At 36.6% G+C, this 17,508-nt stretch overlaps 1 protein-coding gene across 1 annotated transcript in view; it reads right to left on the bottom strand.

Annotated features, from left to right (window-relative positions):
- Positions 1 to 17,508, bottom strand: part of MALRD1 (MAM and LDL receptor class A domain containing 1) — a gene marked incomplete at its 5' end in the record, with an annotated part of 247,426 nt that overhangs the window by 206,734 nt on the left and 23,184 nt on the right. The window contains 3 exons of the mRNA XM_084260684.1: positions 2,357 to 2,503; positions 8,946 to 9,153; positions 11,733 to 11,825. Coding sequence (XP_084116810.1) covers positions 2,357 to 2,503; positions 8,946 to 9,153; positions 11,733 to 11,825 — 448 coding nt within the window. The remainder of the gene's footprint in view (positions 1 to 2,356; positions 2,504 to 8,945; positions 9,154 to 11,732; positions 11,826 to 17,508) is intronic.

The following is a 17,508-nucleotide window of genomic DNA, read 5'->3' as shown; positions in this document are numbered from 1 at the left end:
AGGTGCAACACAGAGCATCCAGGAGATCAAACAGCATACACTTCAGCTGGGATCCCCAAAGGACACATTTTAATTGGCTTAAATAATGTTTCAAACAGAATTAGAACAAAAATTAATTTCCTTTAGGGTACAGTATTCACTGTCAGTGCAGCCCAGCCAGTTTTAAGTATGCTAACAATGTTGCAGACCATGGGAGCCAATGGAATAAGCTATATTTTCTCATGGGGTCCACAGACTTGACATTGTTGTCTGAGCTAGTGGGGATGAAAGCTTAATTAAAGATCTAATCTGAACTCTGGCAAACGAACTGCCTTTGGATTTGAACTACAGCAGATGTGCTTCAGACAAAGGTAGGGAAGGATAAACATGTTCAAGGGGCCCTAGAGCAGCATATTTTGAATGCCGTCAGTGCTGCCTTTGCTGAATACTGAGACTTTTCCATGAAAGTGTATGCAAAACAACACTAAAGGCTCAGTCTTGTTTGTGCATTGATATTACACATATTGCCTTGCATCTTGGAAAATCAGCTATTGTGCTGCCACAGTCATACTCCTTAGCCATTTATTTCCCATGGATACATAATGAAGCAGAGGGTTTAGTCCAGCCCCATGTGAATAATCGCATCGCTTTAGCAAGGCTGGCACAAAGAGGTGACCGTTACGACTCCTTGTACAAACAGGCGCGCAGCAGCGCAAGGGAAGCTCCCTTCATTGGAATGCAAGGGTACTTTAAAGGATCCTCTTGTACTTTGCAGCTGAGGGTCTACAGTAGCCTTGTTGAGATCTTCATTAATCAAAATTTGCTGCTGCCCTCCCCAGGAGAGAGGAGAGAAGAACACTCTGCAGTATCACAAGCAACTGTTGCAACCTGAAGGACTTTGGTTTAATGTTGGCAAAACTTGCTCAAATTCTGGGAGCCTAATTCTAAAGCCCTGATGTGCCTGTAGTAGGCACAGTGATAGATGGGTATAAAACCATCTTAGAAAGACCTTTGCACTGACTTGCATGGGGAATGCACCATTACTGAGCTTGAGAGGTGCTATATGGTAACCTCAAGATCTGCTGGAGGCTTCAACCTGCAGCAGCATATAAAGATTTGAACCTAAATTGTAATAATTCAGGTATTGAAGCAGCTTAAGTGCAGCAGACCATAGTTCCATACCGGCTCATTTAACATGCTGCTTGAGTTGCAGAGCAGATGTTTCTACCAGCAGCCTTTGTTATGACCACATTACACCTCAGATCTCACCAGCACCTAGAATAACTGACATGGGAAAGCCACAGGTATATCAGTGTCCTTGTCTAGTGCTGTGAGAGTTTGGACACAGTAATGTTTGCAGATAATGCAGCAATGCAGATCCAGTGCCACTCTAAAGAGATAATAAAACGAAATATCAAAAAGCTGCTGTGAAAGTGAATAGCAACTTTGGTGCTCTTCTCCACTTGGGGAACAATGGAAGAAGTGGCATATGATTGTGCCGTTAGTGTTGTTATATAGCATGCAGACACATACTCACACCCCACCGGGGTTTGTTCAAGTGAATTTTAATCCTGGAAATCCTCCATCTTTGAATGCTTGAGGTGGAATACTTAATATTTCACATTCCTTTAACATGAACATGGGAGAGAAGCACGGAGGTCTACTTGCAAGAAGATATATATCATTTAAAAAATCTAATTTAAAGGAGTATTAGACTGTAACCCAGATTTTAAAGTAATATAATCTCCACTGGAAGCAATGTAATAGATACGTTTTAATAAAATTAAAGCAAAGGAATATTTGCCAACTTTATTTAAAAATAATAAACATGGTAAGCAGTTTTTGTTTTATACGGTATGCTGTAATAACATTTTAGTTTTGGAAAAATAGTTAAAAACAGCCTTCTACTGGAATAAACTTTTTCCAGTTGAACACATTGCATAGCAACTGTTGGCTGAAGGAGGAACAACTGTTCAAAAAGTATTTCCCTCTGTTTTTCCCAGACAAAACTGATTAATTTACCTGTACTCTACAAAAAGTACAGTGATATTTTGTCCAAATAATACTTTCAAGAAAAACCCATTTCTGAGTATTAGTTAAAAAGATGCTTACAGTATGTGTAAACAAAGTTAGCTATGTCAGTTCAAAGCTCAGGATCTCAAAAAACTAAGGCTAGATCAAGTCTTGTATCTCATTGATTATCCCATCAGAAAAGGAAGATTACAAAAGGTATAGTAACGAGCTTTCCGTGACATCACCTGTTATATGTATACTATGTAGCACACTTTTCAAATAGTTTGTTATTACCAGTCTGTCATAATTAACAGGTACCTATACTCATTGCAGAAGGATGATAAAAAAATAAAATTATTCTCACTGTGTCCAGTATTAGTTGCATGACCTCCGTCAGGGAGTCTTCTGTCAAGAGGAGCCTGTTCTTTCCTTACTTTCCAGTCAGCATCACCTTGGCTTAATGGCTTCCACCCACAGAGATCAGTCTCAAAATCACATATAGTGTAATTAGCTGATGTAAGAACAACAACAATAACAGATCATTACATTGGATTTAATGCAACAGTTTAATGCCAGAACTATGACCATTTTCTTTTTGGATGTACAAGGAGTCTTAAAGAACCACTGGTATGTTTCACTGAATTCCAGATTATTCAGATGGACAAAAAGTTGTAGAATACAGATAACAGGTCAGGCATGCCCTTTCCTTCTTAATCAAACTCAGAGCCACGAAGGAAAACACCTATAATAGAAAAAACTAATTTGTATTACATATGAGACCTGTACGTAGACTGCTGGTAGATTATGAAAGTATTGGATATTTTTGAAAGGGTAATTATGGTTATGTGAAAAAAAAGAATTCATGCTTTAAATACACTGAAATGAAACATCAATTAAGCTTCTACTTTATATATTTTTGAAAATGAGATTTAAATGTCTAAGTTATTTAGACATCCTAGAAATTTTTATTGCAAAGTAAAAGACCATTTTCTCGGTTGATATGCATTAAACCAACTTAAACGATTTCACACACTCTTTCATTTCTTCAACAAAATTATTTTTTTTATCAAGAAAATAGCATAATCTAAGTTTTCTTTCCAAATCCAGAACAGCTTCACAAAGTGCTACTCTTACCTCTTTGGGTCACTTATCGCAATTGTACAAATTGCTTTTGAACTCTACTTGGCACACTCCAGACTTCATGCCACATTTATCCTATCATATCAGCCCCAGACTCATATGATTACACATATTACTCCAATTTTAAGAATATACAAAACCAAAATTAAATGTAACTTTGTGGAAGCACCACGGTAGCAAAGCTTCACAGTAAAGGTCTTCCTGTTATAAAGAGGTTAATCGAGCAGCTAAATCCTAAGGTACAAAATAAATCACAAATATCAATATATCTTATTTGGATATATATTAAAATTCAATGGAGCATGCTTTTCCATTTAGTGCAGTATATTAGTTAAACATGAAACTAGTTTAACTTATTTAATTACAGAATTCTAAAGATTTTGACAAGGTACCTCATTAATTAGACTTCAGTTCCTAATATTTTAAGGTAGAATCTGCAAATTGATATCCAAGACTAAGCTGTGTCACTGTACGGTAATTAACACTATGTCTAGGCTTTGTGCTTTCCTTAACTAAGCAGTCTTGAGAGAGCCAATGTCACATAAAAAACAAACATTTTTTTCCTGAAGCATCTCTTTCCTTGGACCTCCCCAAAAAGTTCAAAAGACCTTCTGTGTAAGAAGCTGACTGCAACAGTTGTATATTAATAGCCAAAAGGACATCAATAAATGACCACATAGACAGAAAGACTATTGCATAATAATCAACAAAAAACCCTGTTGCTGGAAGTTAAAAGTCAGGCCAGAGTTAAAATAATGAGAGAATAATAAAAAGATAAATTAATATGGTACTAATTATTATTATTTTACATCTCAGTAAGGTCTTTTGCATGGGACTATTTTTTAAATTATTATTTTCTTTTAACTATGAGTACTTAGGACCATGGGAAGTATGAACATAATTTTTCATGTGCTGATGACACTGGAACTGTAGGAACTCAATGTGGCTCGATTCCAGGCTCAGGGTTTTTTTACCTGGCTCATAGTGAAAAAGTGACTCCTGAAGCCACATGTCAATATTGTATGCTAAAAGAATTGGTGAAAAAGCAAGTCTGTGGTCAGGCAGAGCCCATCAATGCCCTTGATGGTCAAAGGAGAGAAAGAAGTCTGGCTAAATCATAATTTCTTACATTGCAGTATAATCTCTTCTAACACTATAGAAAGAAATGCATAAGCATCTTTTAGATTGAACATACAAGCAGTGGGAAAAAAAATAACCACAATTCCAAATGAAAATATTTCGCACAGACATTTTTCAAACATTATTTCAGTCTGAACACAGATATAAGGGTAGGAAGAACATTCATGGTGTTTTGCTCTTGACTTTTTTATTTTGGGTGGGTGGTGGTGGTAGGAAATAAAAAATGTAGCTCCAGTTCATTAAATGTGTTAATGTTGACCACAGTTTAGACACTACTGATTATATTTTTTATTGCACCTGTGTTTTTAAAATAAAAGTACAGTTGTATTTTTCAAATTACAAGCTTTATACAAAAATCCAATCATGTTGGGATACTGGGCGGGAGTCACTTACCAAGCACAAATGTTCTACTGCATATAGTTTCTGGAAGTGATGCTTCATTGTTTAAGGTATTAATATGTCTAGGAACAGCTAGGCTATAAATGTGAGTGAAACCCAACTGTCTGAGTTAACAGTTTGACTTAAATTTTATCCCTTCTTAATGCTAAAACCTTAAGGAGCTCTTGTAAATGTTTAATCAAGCTTAAAAAAAATGTTCTGTTCTTTGACTGAAACCCAAATTCAAGTGAGACTTTCTCAGCTTATTTTGTCATTGCTCAGACAGAAAAACTTTGAGAAATGCTCCTTTCTCATCAAAACAGTGCATAATTTTTATTACTCACAGCCTTTTTCTACAGTTTTATTTGAACCTTCAAGTGATTATAGGGAACATTTCACTATCCATAGTTGGAAAATAAGTGACTGCACAAGCTATATTTTTTGAAGAATCATACTGTATTTATACAAGTTAAACAGACATAAAACATATTTCTGGGATATTATGTCCTTCTACAGTACCTTTTACCATCAAAGCATATGTTTTTTTATTTCACTAGGAAGATTTCACTGGCTTCAAACAGCAGAAAGGTTTCCCACATTCTGGAAGCAAGACCAGTTAGTTCTCATATTTGGACAAACAAGAAACATAACTCCTGTTTTTATAAAGGAGAAAAAAGAAAGGTCCCTGGAACTACAGGTTGTCAGTCTCAGCTCTGTGCCTGGCAAGATTCTAACCAGGAGAAAAAATACTCCCCAAACACTTTTCTTTGAATTGTAAGAAATAAGTGGAGCTTACTAAAGCCACAAATACACTGGAAGGATTTTTCAATTAGTATGAAATGTTTTTTTCCAAAAGAATTTCAGTCCTACTCTGGCAGATCAAGGAAGTAAACATAACTGGGGACACACAGCTTGTTGCTTAATGAGGTAGGGTTTCCCTGACTAAGAGTGTTGAATGAGGAGGGCTTCTACCCTTCCTCAGTGGGGCAGCACCCAAGCTCCTACAAAATTTGAGGTATAATTCAGTGACCAAAGCACCTCTATGTGACGACTTTGGCATTAATTTTTGCCATTTCAATTAATGTGTCACAGGAAACACATAAATGTGCAGTAAACCAAATATTTCAGACTACAAAATGCTCTTTCTACTTTAAAGGTGAATGGCAATAAATGTATGTGTTCATCTGCTGTAGAAGGTTTTGAGGATTTGCAGTTTTAAATTGCTACACTGTAACTGAAATGCATCAGAAGGTATACTGCTTTAAAATCACGTTTCCTTCATTCATTTGTATTCATAAATTATACAAATCCTATGGATGAGAATATTTAAGCTAATACTAGAGATACAAAATTAAAATCAGAAGAGTTAAAGACTGGTGTTTTAAGGGAGCTTCTAATTAGGCTAAGTGGAAGAGTTGATGTGTTTTCAGAAACTGTAGGATGTCTCCCCCCCCACAATCATTTTGAGACTACATGAACGCTGATACGTAAGCAACTTCCAAGAATACTACTGTTAAAGTGTGATATCAACTGACAATAGCAAATGCTGGCTAGATTTCTTGCCAAGTTTCTAGGATTGCTAGCTAGTCATTTATTTGTGACATCTTTCTATGTATTGTGTATTCTATACATACATAATGTAAAATATAATGTATTTGGTATGTTTTATATTTGTTTAAATATTAGTTCTTTGGCATGGCAATTAGTGCAAAACTTCCTTTATACTATGTAGAAAATAAAAGACACAGCCTGAAAGGGATCCTTTAAATCCTTCAAATTGTCTAAACACTGTCTCTTACTTTTTCTGTTTTGACTATACTAACTAGGTTTTGATAATCCATTATTAGTCACTGTGAAATAAAATTTTTACAAGTAACCTCGAATAAGTGGTGTCGAATCAGACATAATGAAAATGTAAAATTTAATACAAAAACATTAATTTCATAATTTGTCCCTTAAGTAGATTCATTGATTTCAACAAAACTACTCAAATAAAGGTGGTTACTCATGTGTGTGTTTCCTAATTTTTCAAGATTTTTAAGTCTCGTATATATTTTTTAGTCTCATATAAATATATATTTAAATAAATGTGCAGAGATTAAAGAGAAAGTTTAAGAAAGTATGTACGTATTTGTTCTTGCAATAAATTGCATTGTTCTAAGACATTCAAGTTAACATGAGCAAAGAGAAAAGGAAAATCTTTCCCACTGCTAAGTAACAGCTGTCTGCATTTGTTTTCATTCAGTATGGAGATCTGTCAACTCTTTCAGTACATGAGAGTACTTCATCAAAGGTAACTACTGAGGACATGTCCAAGGATAAATGCTAAAATACCTAAAAGAATAGAAAACTGTGCCAGATAGGAATTTTAACTGACAATTAAAGTGAATAAATGTAGTGATCTCTAAATAAAACAATTTGAAGATCATATGGAAAATATCCATAATGGGAAGAACAAAGGACAGAAATGAAAGACGATTTTTCCTTTAGGTCTCTCTTGTTCCAGACCAGATGTCAGAAAGATGAATTTTCTAAGCTGACCAATCTGCTGAAGAGCTAAATTCCACCTTTAGGGTTCTCTTTCTTGACAAGGAGTGTGTGAAGTATCCAAGACAGTATTAAACATTAAAATGGGCCAACTTTAAAATCAGTTGCTTTTTACATGCCTCTTTTTTTTCTTTTTCTTTCTTCTCAGCCAGTAGTCAGAGCAACGTCCAACTGCTATAGGTAACTTATATTTTAGAAAATTACCTTTTTGGACCTTTTTCTGGGAGGATGAGTATACTTTTGTGCAGTGCTCCAACAAAATGATACATCTTCAACCTGTGAATCTACAGTCAGGCATACAAACCCCATGTTTCAGGTTCAACTGAGTGTGATATTTTCTTGAAACTGAAATACACTAGGAGTTAGTGGAGATTCGGTGCCATGCAGTGAACCAAAGTGAACTGCAGAGGCAGCAGCAGACAGTGGAGTACTAGGCAGAGCTATCAAAGAAGGTTTTGCACTGGCTGGATCTCTCATTAGTCCTTGCCCCATCAAGAGAGATGCCACCAAGGACAGTGTTGAGACCCTCAGGCCATTCTGATTTTAATTTCTTCTCCCCATTCTTCAGTTTTTCTGACTTGCCCATGTGAGCACAGTGGAAGCAATAATCCAAGAACAGGTCCCACTGTAATCTGTCATTAACTCTGGAATAGTGAGTGTATCCATGGTATTTGTTAATCTTTTGGTTACACAATGCCAATGTCCATATCTGAGGTGCGGGTGTAATGCACTGCATGCAAAATGTACTGTTTGGAGTTATCTTTACTTTCACTTTGTGTAGTACTATTAACTACTCCCTCCAACTGAGATATTTCATTCTCCTTTTAAGCCTTAAAACTATTCTACTATATTCTCAGTCATTATTTGCCACACCAATAAGGGAACACTGAATTTGTGAGAAATAAAGTCCAATTTATAAAGTACTGCTGATTTTCATTCCATTCATACACACAGAGCTAGAAGCACAGGGTCAAGTCTTGAAAAAAGGAATACAGATCTCAGAGAGGGAATCCCTATAGACTTTAATGTTGACTGAGATCACACTCAGAGAGAAAACAGTATAAACCTTGCTATTTAAATGGTATCGACATTTGCCAATACTACCTGTTTCAGAACAGATCAAAGGTTCATGCTGTGAATTTAGAAACAATAAAGAAAAAAGCTCATAATCACAAAAAATTCCTAGTCTTCTCAAGAAATCTGAAAATAGAACATTACCAGTGTTCTTCATGCTACTGTCTTGAGTGACATGCAAAATTTTAATTTGCACCTCCTGGCAGCTATATATATCATCACCAATATCTTAAGTATACGCACGCACAGTTTTCATCTGCAATACACATTTAATTATGACTACCACAGGCAAACATTCTTACAGATGCAAACTAATATTAATTTTAGAAGTGATAAGTGATAACTACTTACACTACTTACACTTACAGATTTCAGTTCCTCCTAAATGAAGGATCTAGAGGTTATAAATGTTGTATGTATAGAATACGTTTAAACAAAAGTATGCAAAAGCTGATATTTCTGCAGATACTTAACAAATTACTGTCTGGATTCAAAACATATTGGCAAGGCCAGAGAAATCAAAAGCAATGGGAAAAAGAAAAATAAGTGACAGAAAATGCTATTAACATTGTCACTAACCTGTACAGCACTAAATAGTCTGGGGAAAAGAGGCCATATAAATAAACAAGTTTCCATCAGCACAGTGCCTTTCTAAATCTATGCCATTCACTTACAGCAGGCTGCTGGATCCTCATCACTGCCATCAGAACAGTCTGGATGAGAGTCACAGGCTGATCCAGGCTCCGTGGACTGCCCATCAGTGCAGGTGAATTCTTCTAAGGAGCGGAAACCTGGTGGCTCTGATGCTGTAGTGTCCAAGAGTTGGATGCTATTCAAACAGATGAAACCTGCCCTGCTCTGGAGTGTTCCTTTCAATGTAAGCTGTGGAGTGTACCAGTTAAAATATTTGCATTAACAGACAACAGATAAACCGGTAAAATTCTAAGTGTAAAAAGTACCTATACTCTCAATTACAAAAAAATTGCAAATTTCAGATCAAACCCTGAAATTTTGTATGACTACCTCAGGTTGAAATGTCTAAAAATTTTCAGCTAAAATACTTCAACAAAGTCAGAGAATGAAATTAAGTAAAAACCTATTCTAAAGGAAAACTCCTAATCTCATAACATTTTGACTAAAAAGTTGCAATACCTCTGTTCTTCAGAAGGATGACCTGAAATACAATATCCTAAAGCCTCCATCTTCTGCTCTGAAGTCTCTTCAGAACCTTGTTTTGCAGATGCCCGAGGGAAAAAAATTCAATTACACTCACAGATGGTTAAATGGACTGAGGAATATCCTCAGACTTCAATTGGCACAGAAAATCTTAACAATTTGCTTGGGTCAAAACCTTGTTAGGGACCATGCTAATATTTTAATTATATAGGTTGTCACATGTCAGTCTTGGACCTGTGCCCTGGTTCTGCTTATTTTACTGCTATTGGCATAGACATAGAGATTCAAGGAGCATTTCTCTCTCTTAACAGACCTCACTTACACTGACCAGATGCTATGCAGGGTGATTTAGAGCAACAAAATTTCAGAAGAACATCTCTTTCTCCTGGCCCCTGTGGATCCCAGCTTTGTTGGGTCTCAAAGCAAGAAGATGCTTTGTTTTAACCACAGCTGGCAACTAAGCACCATGCAGCTGCTCACTCACTCACACCTGGCAGGATCGGGGAAACAATCAGAAGAATAAAAGTGAGAAAACTCATATGTTAAGTTAAAGGCAGTTTAATAGGCAAGGCAAAAGCTCCACATGCAAGCAAAGCGAACTGAGGAATTCATTCACCACATCCCATCAGCAGGCAGGTGTTCAGCCATCTCCAGGAAATCAGGGCTCCATCATGCATAACAGCCCCTTAGATGCTGAGCATGACATCATATAGGATGGACTATCCCTTCAGTCAGCTGGGATAAGCTGTGTCCCCTCCTAAATCCTTGTGCACCCCAAGCCTGCTCACTGGTGGGGTGAACAGCAGAAAAGCCCTTGGCTCTGTGCAAGTACTGCTCAGCAGTAATTAAAACATTCCTGTTTTATCAACATGGTTTCCACCAAAATCCAGCACACAGCCTCAGACTAGATACTATGAAGAAAATTAACCAGAACAGCAGAATGACACACCTGTACTCTGCAAGTTTCTTTTACCTGAGCTGAAGCAGCAAGCAGGCAGAAGAAAGCCTGGATTCATTAGAAAGATTCAGATTTCGATGAAAGAAACCACAGAGAGACAGGAGTAGGAGTTGGATGCACAAATCAAAAACGGAGTTATGGGCTTTGACAGGCTAGGACATGACCAGAGCACAAGTCTCAGAAAGTAGCCACGTATAAGAGACAGAAGGCACAGTGGAAGAGAAACTGGACAAGAGTATCTGACAAAACAGAATAATACTAGAACAGATGTGATTTGGGTCTTAAGCAGAAGGGTTTAACATCTCCCAAAGCCTGGGAACTAGGGTGGAATGAAATCTCAAGAGACATTTTTCTTTCAAGAAATAAGAATGATGTATGACTTGATCTTCCTCTAGAAACAATTTCTTCAAAAGGACAAAAGCTTTCTAACAGTAAGCATTCCGCGCCAGTTCAACAGCAGAACGCTCTGCCGAAAACATTACACAATCCTATAATTAAAGATAGTATCTTTCCTTCCCCAAACACAAGTGAACCCTGCTGTCATTGTAGAAGAATGCAGAGGTTTGTTTTTTCTACATATATACAGACAACCTCTGCAGCCTTTAGTTTATTTATTTTTAGATACTATAGACACTCTTATTACACATCTTGTTGTTTATTCACACTTGTCCTTGTGGGAGAAGGAGAGACAGTCAACAACAGGTATTTATAACCTACTAGCTCACTGAAATGCATTCAAATATGTCAAAACATCAATTCCTGCAACAGGAATTGTCTTTGTCCTTTCACAGAGATTACATGTTCAGCTGATCATTGAGACAGTAAAATACAATGGTTATTTACAGAATTATGAAAAATAAATATAAATTTTATATTACTTTTTAAAACCTTGTAAATTAATTTAAGAATTAATTATTTGCAACTCTGTGTTCTTCTTTATGGCCAAAAATTCAAGAAGGTATTCTCTCCCAATTACTGGTTCAAATAATTTCACTGAAATCCCACAAAGATAATTCACATCATCTGACTTGTGTTTATATTTAAATGAGTTGGTAACACCAGAGATGGACTCAGGTGACTAGCTAAACTATGTTAAGATTTGTATGTATTTTCTTGTGTCTTATTAAAGACAAGAAGCTTCAACACTTGATGTTCCTATAGATGCTTCCTGTGCTATACGCAGACATTTACTCACATTGAAGCAATGAAGAACAGCAAGACTTTCAGGATACATAATGTTTAACCAAGTTCTTAAGTTTCCCAGATTCTTTATAAACAATAAAGTAAAGCATCTTCAAAAATTGAGCACATGCCTTTCCATTCATACCTTTATTTTTTCTAGCCCTTTTGGTATCTGTATATCCACTTTGACCCATTCCTTCTTAGTCATGATGTTCGTTTCCCATAAGATGTGTTCCTCCTGAAAAATGTAAAATATGAAGTTATAAAGCTAATTTTTGATTCTCTATAAATTATCAAGGCCATCTTTTTGTCCTCAAACATATTCATATACTAGCTGCATTACTGCTGTATACAAAGTTAGTCTATGCAAGGAAGTAGAGCTTTATATATTCATTTACAATCTTTGCACTGAACTCTATGGGAGAGAAAAGAAAAAAGACATGTTTACTGTGATTAAACAGGCTAATAATATAATTATCAGGAGTAAGATTGGTAGAATTAAAGGGAATTAGTATGTAAATTAAGCCATGCTATTGCTGAATTTAACAATATGTTTCCATGGTGCTCTCTACATTAGTTTCTTTTTCATAAATAACTGCTTATATTGTGTCGTGCTATAATTGGGTTTAGTTTTCTTAGAACTGAATTTGGGGGTCAGTAAAATTACACAGTCAACTGTGCTAAAATCTTTTTTTAAAAAAATAATCTGTAAAGTAAGCAGACAAAGTACTAACAAGGCCTAGTCATGCTCTAAATTACCTCAATCCCCATTTCTGTCTACCTCCTAAGGATAACAGCAAGACTGCCAAATATGACTCCCTTTATGTAAGCTCTCCAAGCACCTCTGTTTCAATAATCTGACAAAAACAGCTCATGCTTATTCTGCTTCTGGTCATGATCCTAACTGGAAGAAATGTAGCAATGTGACCTTCATATCCCTAAATAAAATCTTTTCGTGATTCAGCTCCAAAATAGAGTAAAACCAGAAAGACAGAAAAAACTGCAGGAAAAGCTAATATAGGCTATAAATATAAGCAGATTTACCATTACAAGTATCAAGGGTGAGACCCTTGTTAGAAACTGTGCAAAGTACTTGCAATACATTTTCCACAAAGGATATTATAGAATTAGAGGAAGCTCAGAAAAAGATGCAAAGCAGGACAATAGGAATGAAAATTCAATTGAAAGGACAAAACCAGTTTACCTTAGAGGAGATGAGTAGAAGGGGATAAGTATGTCAAATGTTATCAATACTATAGGCAAGGACAGTTATCTTTTTTTGCTGTCTTGCAATATAAAAAAAGAGGAGGAAGATACATGATAAACTGCGAGGTCTGAGTCAGTAGAACAACACTGATTTGTGATGAATAGTCAATTATGTTCTTTTCCTACCAATACTTCAACTGTTACTATATATTAACAAAGCTGGAAGACTCAATCTCTTTTTAGTATATGTTAAAGAATCAGCAAGAAAGGGACAAGCCAATCTCCTAATTCCAAATGCTAAACAATAGCAGAGATCAAATTTGGATAAACCACATGACATACTTGGTTGCAGAAGTAAAGGCAGTTGCAAGTTTACACATCAGTGTAGGATATAAGTATTTGTCACCTTGTTCATGTGATAGATGTCTTTCAATGCCAAGGACAATTCATTCTGTGTTCATTGCTTCATTTTGCTAAGTATTTCAGCTTCCAAAGGAAATCTATTAATATTATTATCCTACAATAGCCACGTATAAGACACAGAAAAATATGATATGCTGTGAGCCATACTGCACAGCAGGTTAAAACTGTAGCCTGTGGTAACATGTCTGCTTTTAGAAATATTTTAGCTAATGTATTCCCCCACACACACATATACAAATCCTCCAAACACATTTATGTACCTTGTGGAAAACTGCATTTGCTGTTTATTTGATTGGATGCAACTAGATCTCATAATTTTGTTCACATTAAATGTCTTAAATTCCCATGCCCATGATCATCTTTCTTTCAAATTTATTTTAATAAAAACAGCTTGCAGCAGTAACCTTGGATACTGCACATGCCAGTATCCAGACCTTCCAGGGCTGGTTTTTACACTGAAAGCTGTAAATCACCTCAGACACAACAACTTTTTGAACTGGCTGTTGTTCCATTCAACAGACAACACCTTCTGATTTTATAGAGCTCAACTGAGGCAATATTATTTCCCTTCCTCACAATGTTTGCTCTGTAGTATTCATTCTGCTTCTCACAGTCTTCCACTTCTTTGCTACAAATCAGTTAACCCCTCTAGCACATTCCTTGTGTCTTTAACCTTCTTCTGAAATTTTGAATGCATTGCTTTTCTAGTCCTTTACCTCAAGATTTATCTTGGTGAAGCAGGGGAGCAGTTGCTCAAAATAACTTAATTCTGTTCCCTGCATTGTGATATATTACTACCTATAAACATTTCTTGTAAAGCTAAAATGGACAAAAAATGTTTCTTTTTTCCTGCATTTTTTTTGAGAGGATGCTACTCAGATTTGAAAGATGGAAAAGACAATCATTAGTTTTTCTTATCAACTCCATTTATAAAATAAAACTTTTTTTTTGTGACATTTCTCTACAGATACATTTGCTGCTGTGTAACCACACTCATCATTTTGTCCCTGCTTCTCTCATTTCAGAGAGTAATTTGGAAAAAAAGTTTATTTGTTCCCCCACAAATGATTAATGGATCACCTTTAACTTTGGCAGAGGATCTGCATGGTTTTTGCAAGTATCAATGAATACTTACAGAAATTTCGTGCATTATGGTACAATTTTTTTCTATAAATACATTCAATAATGTATAAATGCATTAGCAACAATAAAAGTACTAAGGCAAATCATCCTTCATCAGATGCAGGGGAAAAAATATTGAAATAGGATGACAAAAAGGCTAAGGTACTTAATTCACAGGTTGCGTTAAGAGCGTGGCCCTCCTGGTGGAGGGAAGTTATCTTCCCACTCTACCCTGCCCTAGCAAGGCCACATCTGGAGTTCTGTGTCCAGTTCTGGGCTCCCCGGTTCAAGAAAGACAAGGAACTACTGGAGAGAGTCCAATGGAGGGCTATGAGGGTAATTATGGGACTAGAGCATCTCTCTTACAAGGAAAGGCTGAGAGCTGGGTCTGGAGAGTAGAAGACTGGGAGAGGATCTGATTAAGGATTATAAATATCTAAAAGGTGGATGTGTAAAGGACGAGTCAAAACTTTTCAGTACTGCCCAGTGAAAGGGCATGGGGCAACAGGTGCAAACTGGAACACAGGACATTCCATCTCAATACGAAGAAAATCTTCTTCACTCTGAGTGTGACAGAGAACTGGGACAGGCTGTCCATGGAGTTTGTGGAGTCTCCTTCACTGGAGATATTCGAAACATGCCTGGATGTGATCCTGTGCAAAATGCTCTAGGTGATCCTGCTTTAGAAGAGGTGGGTGGTTGAACTAGATGATCTCCAGAGGTCTCTGCCAACATCTACTGTTCTCTGATTCCATGATAATCCAAAGGGAAATCATTAGTAAACTGCTACACCACTAGACTCACACAGTTCTACAGAGCTGGATAGGATTCACCCAAAGGTACTGAGGGAGCTGGCAGAAGTGTTCACCAAATCACTTCCCATCATTTACCAAGAGTCCTGGCTAATCGGGGATATCCCAGCTGATTGGAGATTAGCAAATGTGATGCTCATCTACAAGAAGTAGCAAAAGAAGGATCCAGGGAACTACAAGCCTGTCAGTGTAACTTCAGACCATCTTGTTTGCCATAATGTGGCACCTATAAGACAACCAGGTGATCACGCCTAGTCACTGAAGAGTCATGAAAGGCAGATCCTGCTTGACTAACCTGATCACCTTCTATGACAAGGTCACCCACTCAGTGGATCAGGGAAGGGCTGTGAGTGTTGTCTATCTAGATTTTAGTAAAGCCTTTACCACTGTTTCCCACAGCATTCTCCTGAAGAAACTGGCTGCTTTTGGCTTGAATACTTGTATGCTTAGCTGAGTAAAACACTGGATGGATGTCTGGGCCCAAAGAGGTGTGGTGAATTGCATTAAATCCAGTTGGTAGCTGGTCACAAGTGGTGTAAAAGTGGGTGTACAAATAGGAAACCTTAATTAAGAGATGAGCTGTCAATAGTTTTGTATTAAAAAAACACCAGAAAATTGTAATAGAGCTGCGCATAGGTCTGCTCCAGGGCCTGACATAATTACAGCGCTGACTGTCGGCATAGTGAGAAATATTTTTTTATAATGCGAATAACAGTAAATTGAGAGGAATTACAGAGACTCTGAAAGGATATTAGTAGAATTTAAAATCATCACACTATAGAAAAAAGTATTTCAAACCAATAACACAAATTTCAGACATGAATCACAACTAGGAAAAAAAATCAAATAATCAAATGCAGTAGTATCGAATGAAGATTAACTTTGCTAAACCAGCAATAAAACAAGGAAAGTTCTGCAGATTATCATGGACTGCAAGTTAAATATAAGCCAGTAAGAGATTAGTATTGGCAAAAAGATTACATTTTCCCCATTCGTCTTTGTACTCAAGAGCAATTTAAATTCTTTGTCTTTTAACTGATGTCATAATGTCTACATTAGAAAATATCTTCAATCATCTATGGCCTCTGTGCTGAAAGGGTGAGGAAGGCTAGGGACACTTTTACAACCTCTGTGCTGCTTGTCCTCTTAAGAGCTGCACTGAGAACAGTACGTTAAATGTAGTCCAGTCTCCATTTCCATCTGGTCTGATGGTACTGGGAAACAGCAAGAGTTACTCAGAGAGAAGTTCTCACCAATAAAAATAGTAAAAGGGAGTGCAGGGAAACTGCATGGTAGTGGACCATGCAATTGAGAGGTTCTTGTGGATGACAGCCTCCAGGTCAGCAGCTCTGCTGTCTTCCAGGGTCAGAATCAGAACTTGGCTCTTGCTTCTGTTTCCCAGTATTCAGTTAGTTTTAAAGGTTCATTTGCTTTTCATAAATGACATAACGATTCAGTAGCAAACTGTGTAAAAGATACCCCTCCATTTCAGTATAAGAACTCTCAAATATAAGTCTGTAGGGTTTTGGTTTTGAAGCTACCAGCAGAACCTTATGTTTCTGAAGGTTTTTCTAGCATATTTTACAGTATGAGTAACTCATATCAGCTTTAAATAAGTCTATGTGCAATAAATACGCTTCTGACTGAAGGAGAAATTCAATAACTAAAACATCAAAGGGTTAAGAGAAGCTGAGGAAACAAAGTAGACTGAACTAATGTAGACTGAACTGCCAAAATCATTCTTCCAATGTGGATGTAAGGTACTGATTATCCATTAATTAGGCTCTTAATTCTAAGGCAATATAAAGGCCAGTTTTTTTGTGGTTTTGCTCACATGATTTGTTCTGTTTTCAGGGAAAGAAAACTCTAAATCAGATTCATGAATGCTACTTAGGTGAACCATAGAAATCAGCATTCCTATTCTGTCTCAAGGATGCCATGGGCATCATACCTGGGAATTTACTGGCAAGAACTAAGGTAGAAATCTCCATGCATTCTGACCAGAACACTGATTCTGTTATAATTCTTTGATGTAGCAATGGGTCATAGAAAAATACAACTAATACCTTTTATAAATGGAAAATGAGCAAGAGCCTGGAGTTGTTTCCATGAAAAGAAAGTGAGAAAGAAATAAGGTACTTCCATTACCTCATTCTGTATTTAGACCCCTTGGTAGTGTTACACCTCTGGGTTTTTATCATCTTATCTTTGTGAATGGAGTGGGTCTATCTTTTTAAATACTTGTATTGTTGAGTGAAAATAATTCAACAGCAAGATATGAGAGCCATTAACCTAATGAGACTAGCTGTACCACTCTTGCTTTCATTAAGTAGCAGTACAATAGCATCAATATTAAGT

The sequence above is a fragment of the Gallinula chloropus genome, assembly GCF_964237585.1.
Source record: "Gallinula chloropus genome assembly, chromosome: 2".
Classification (NCBI taxonomy): Eukaryota; Metazoa; Chordata; class Aves; order Gruiformes; family Rallidae; genus Gallinula; species Gallinula chloropus.
The sequence above is the reverse complement of the archived record's forward strand: the minus strand, read 5'-3'. Positions and strand labels throughout refer to the sequence as shown.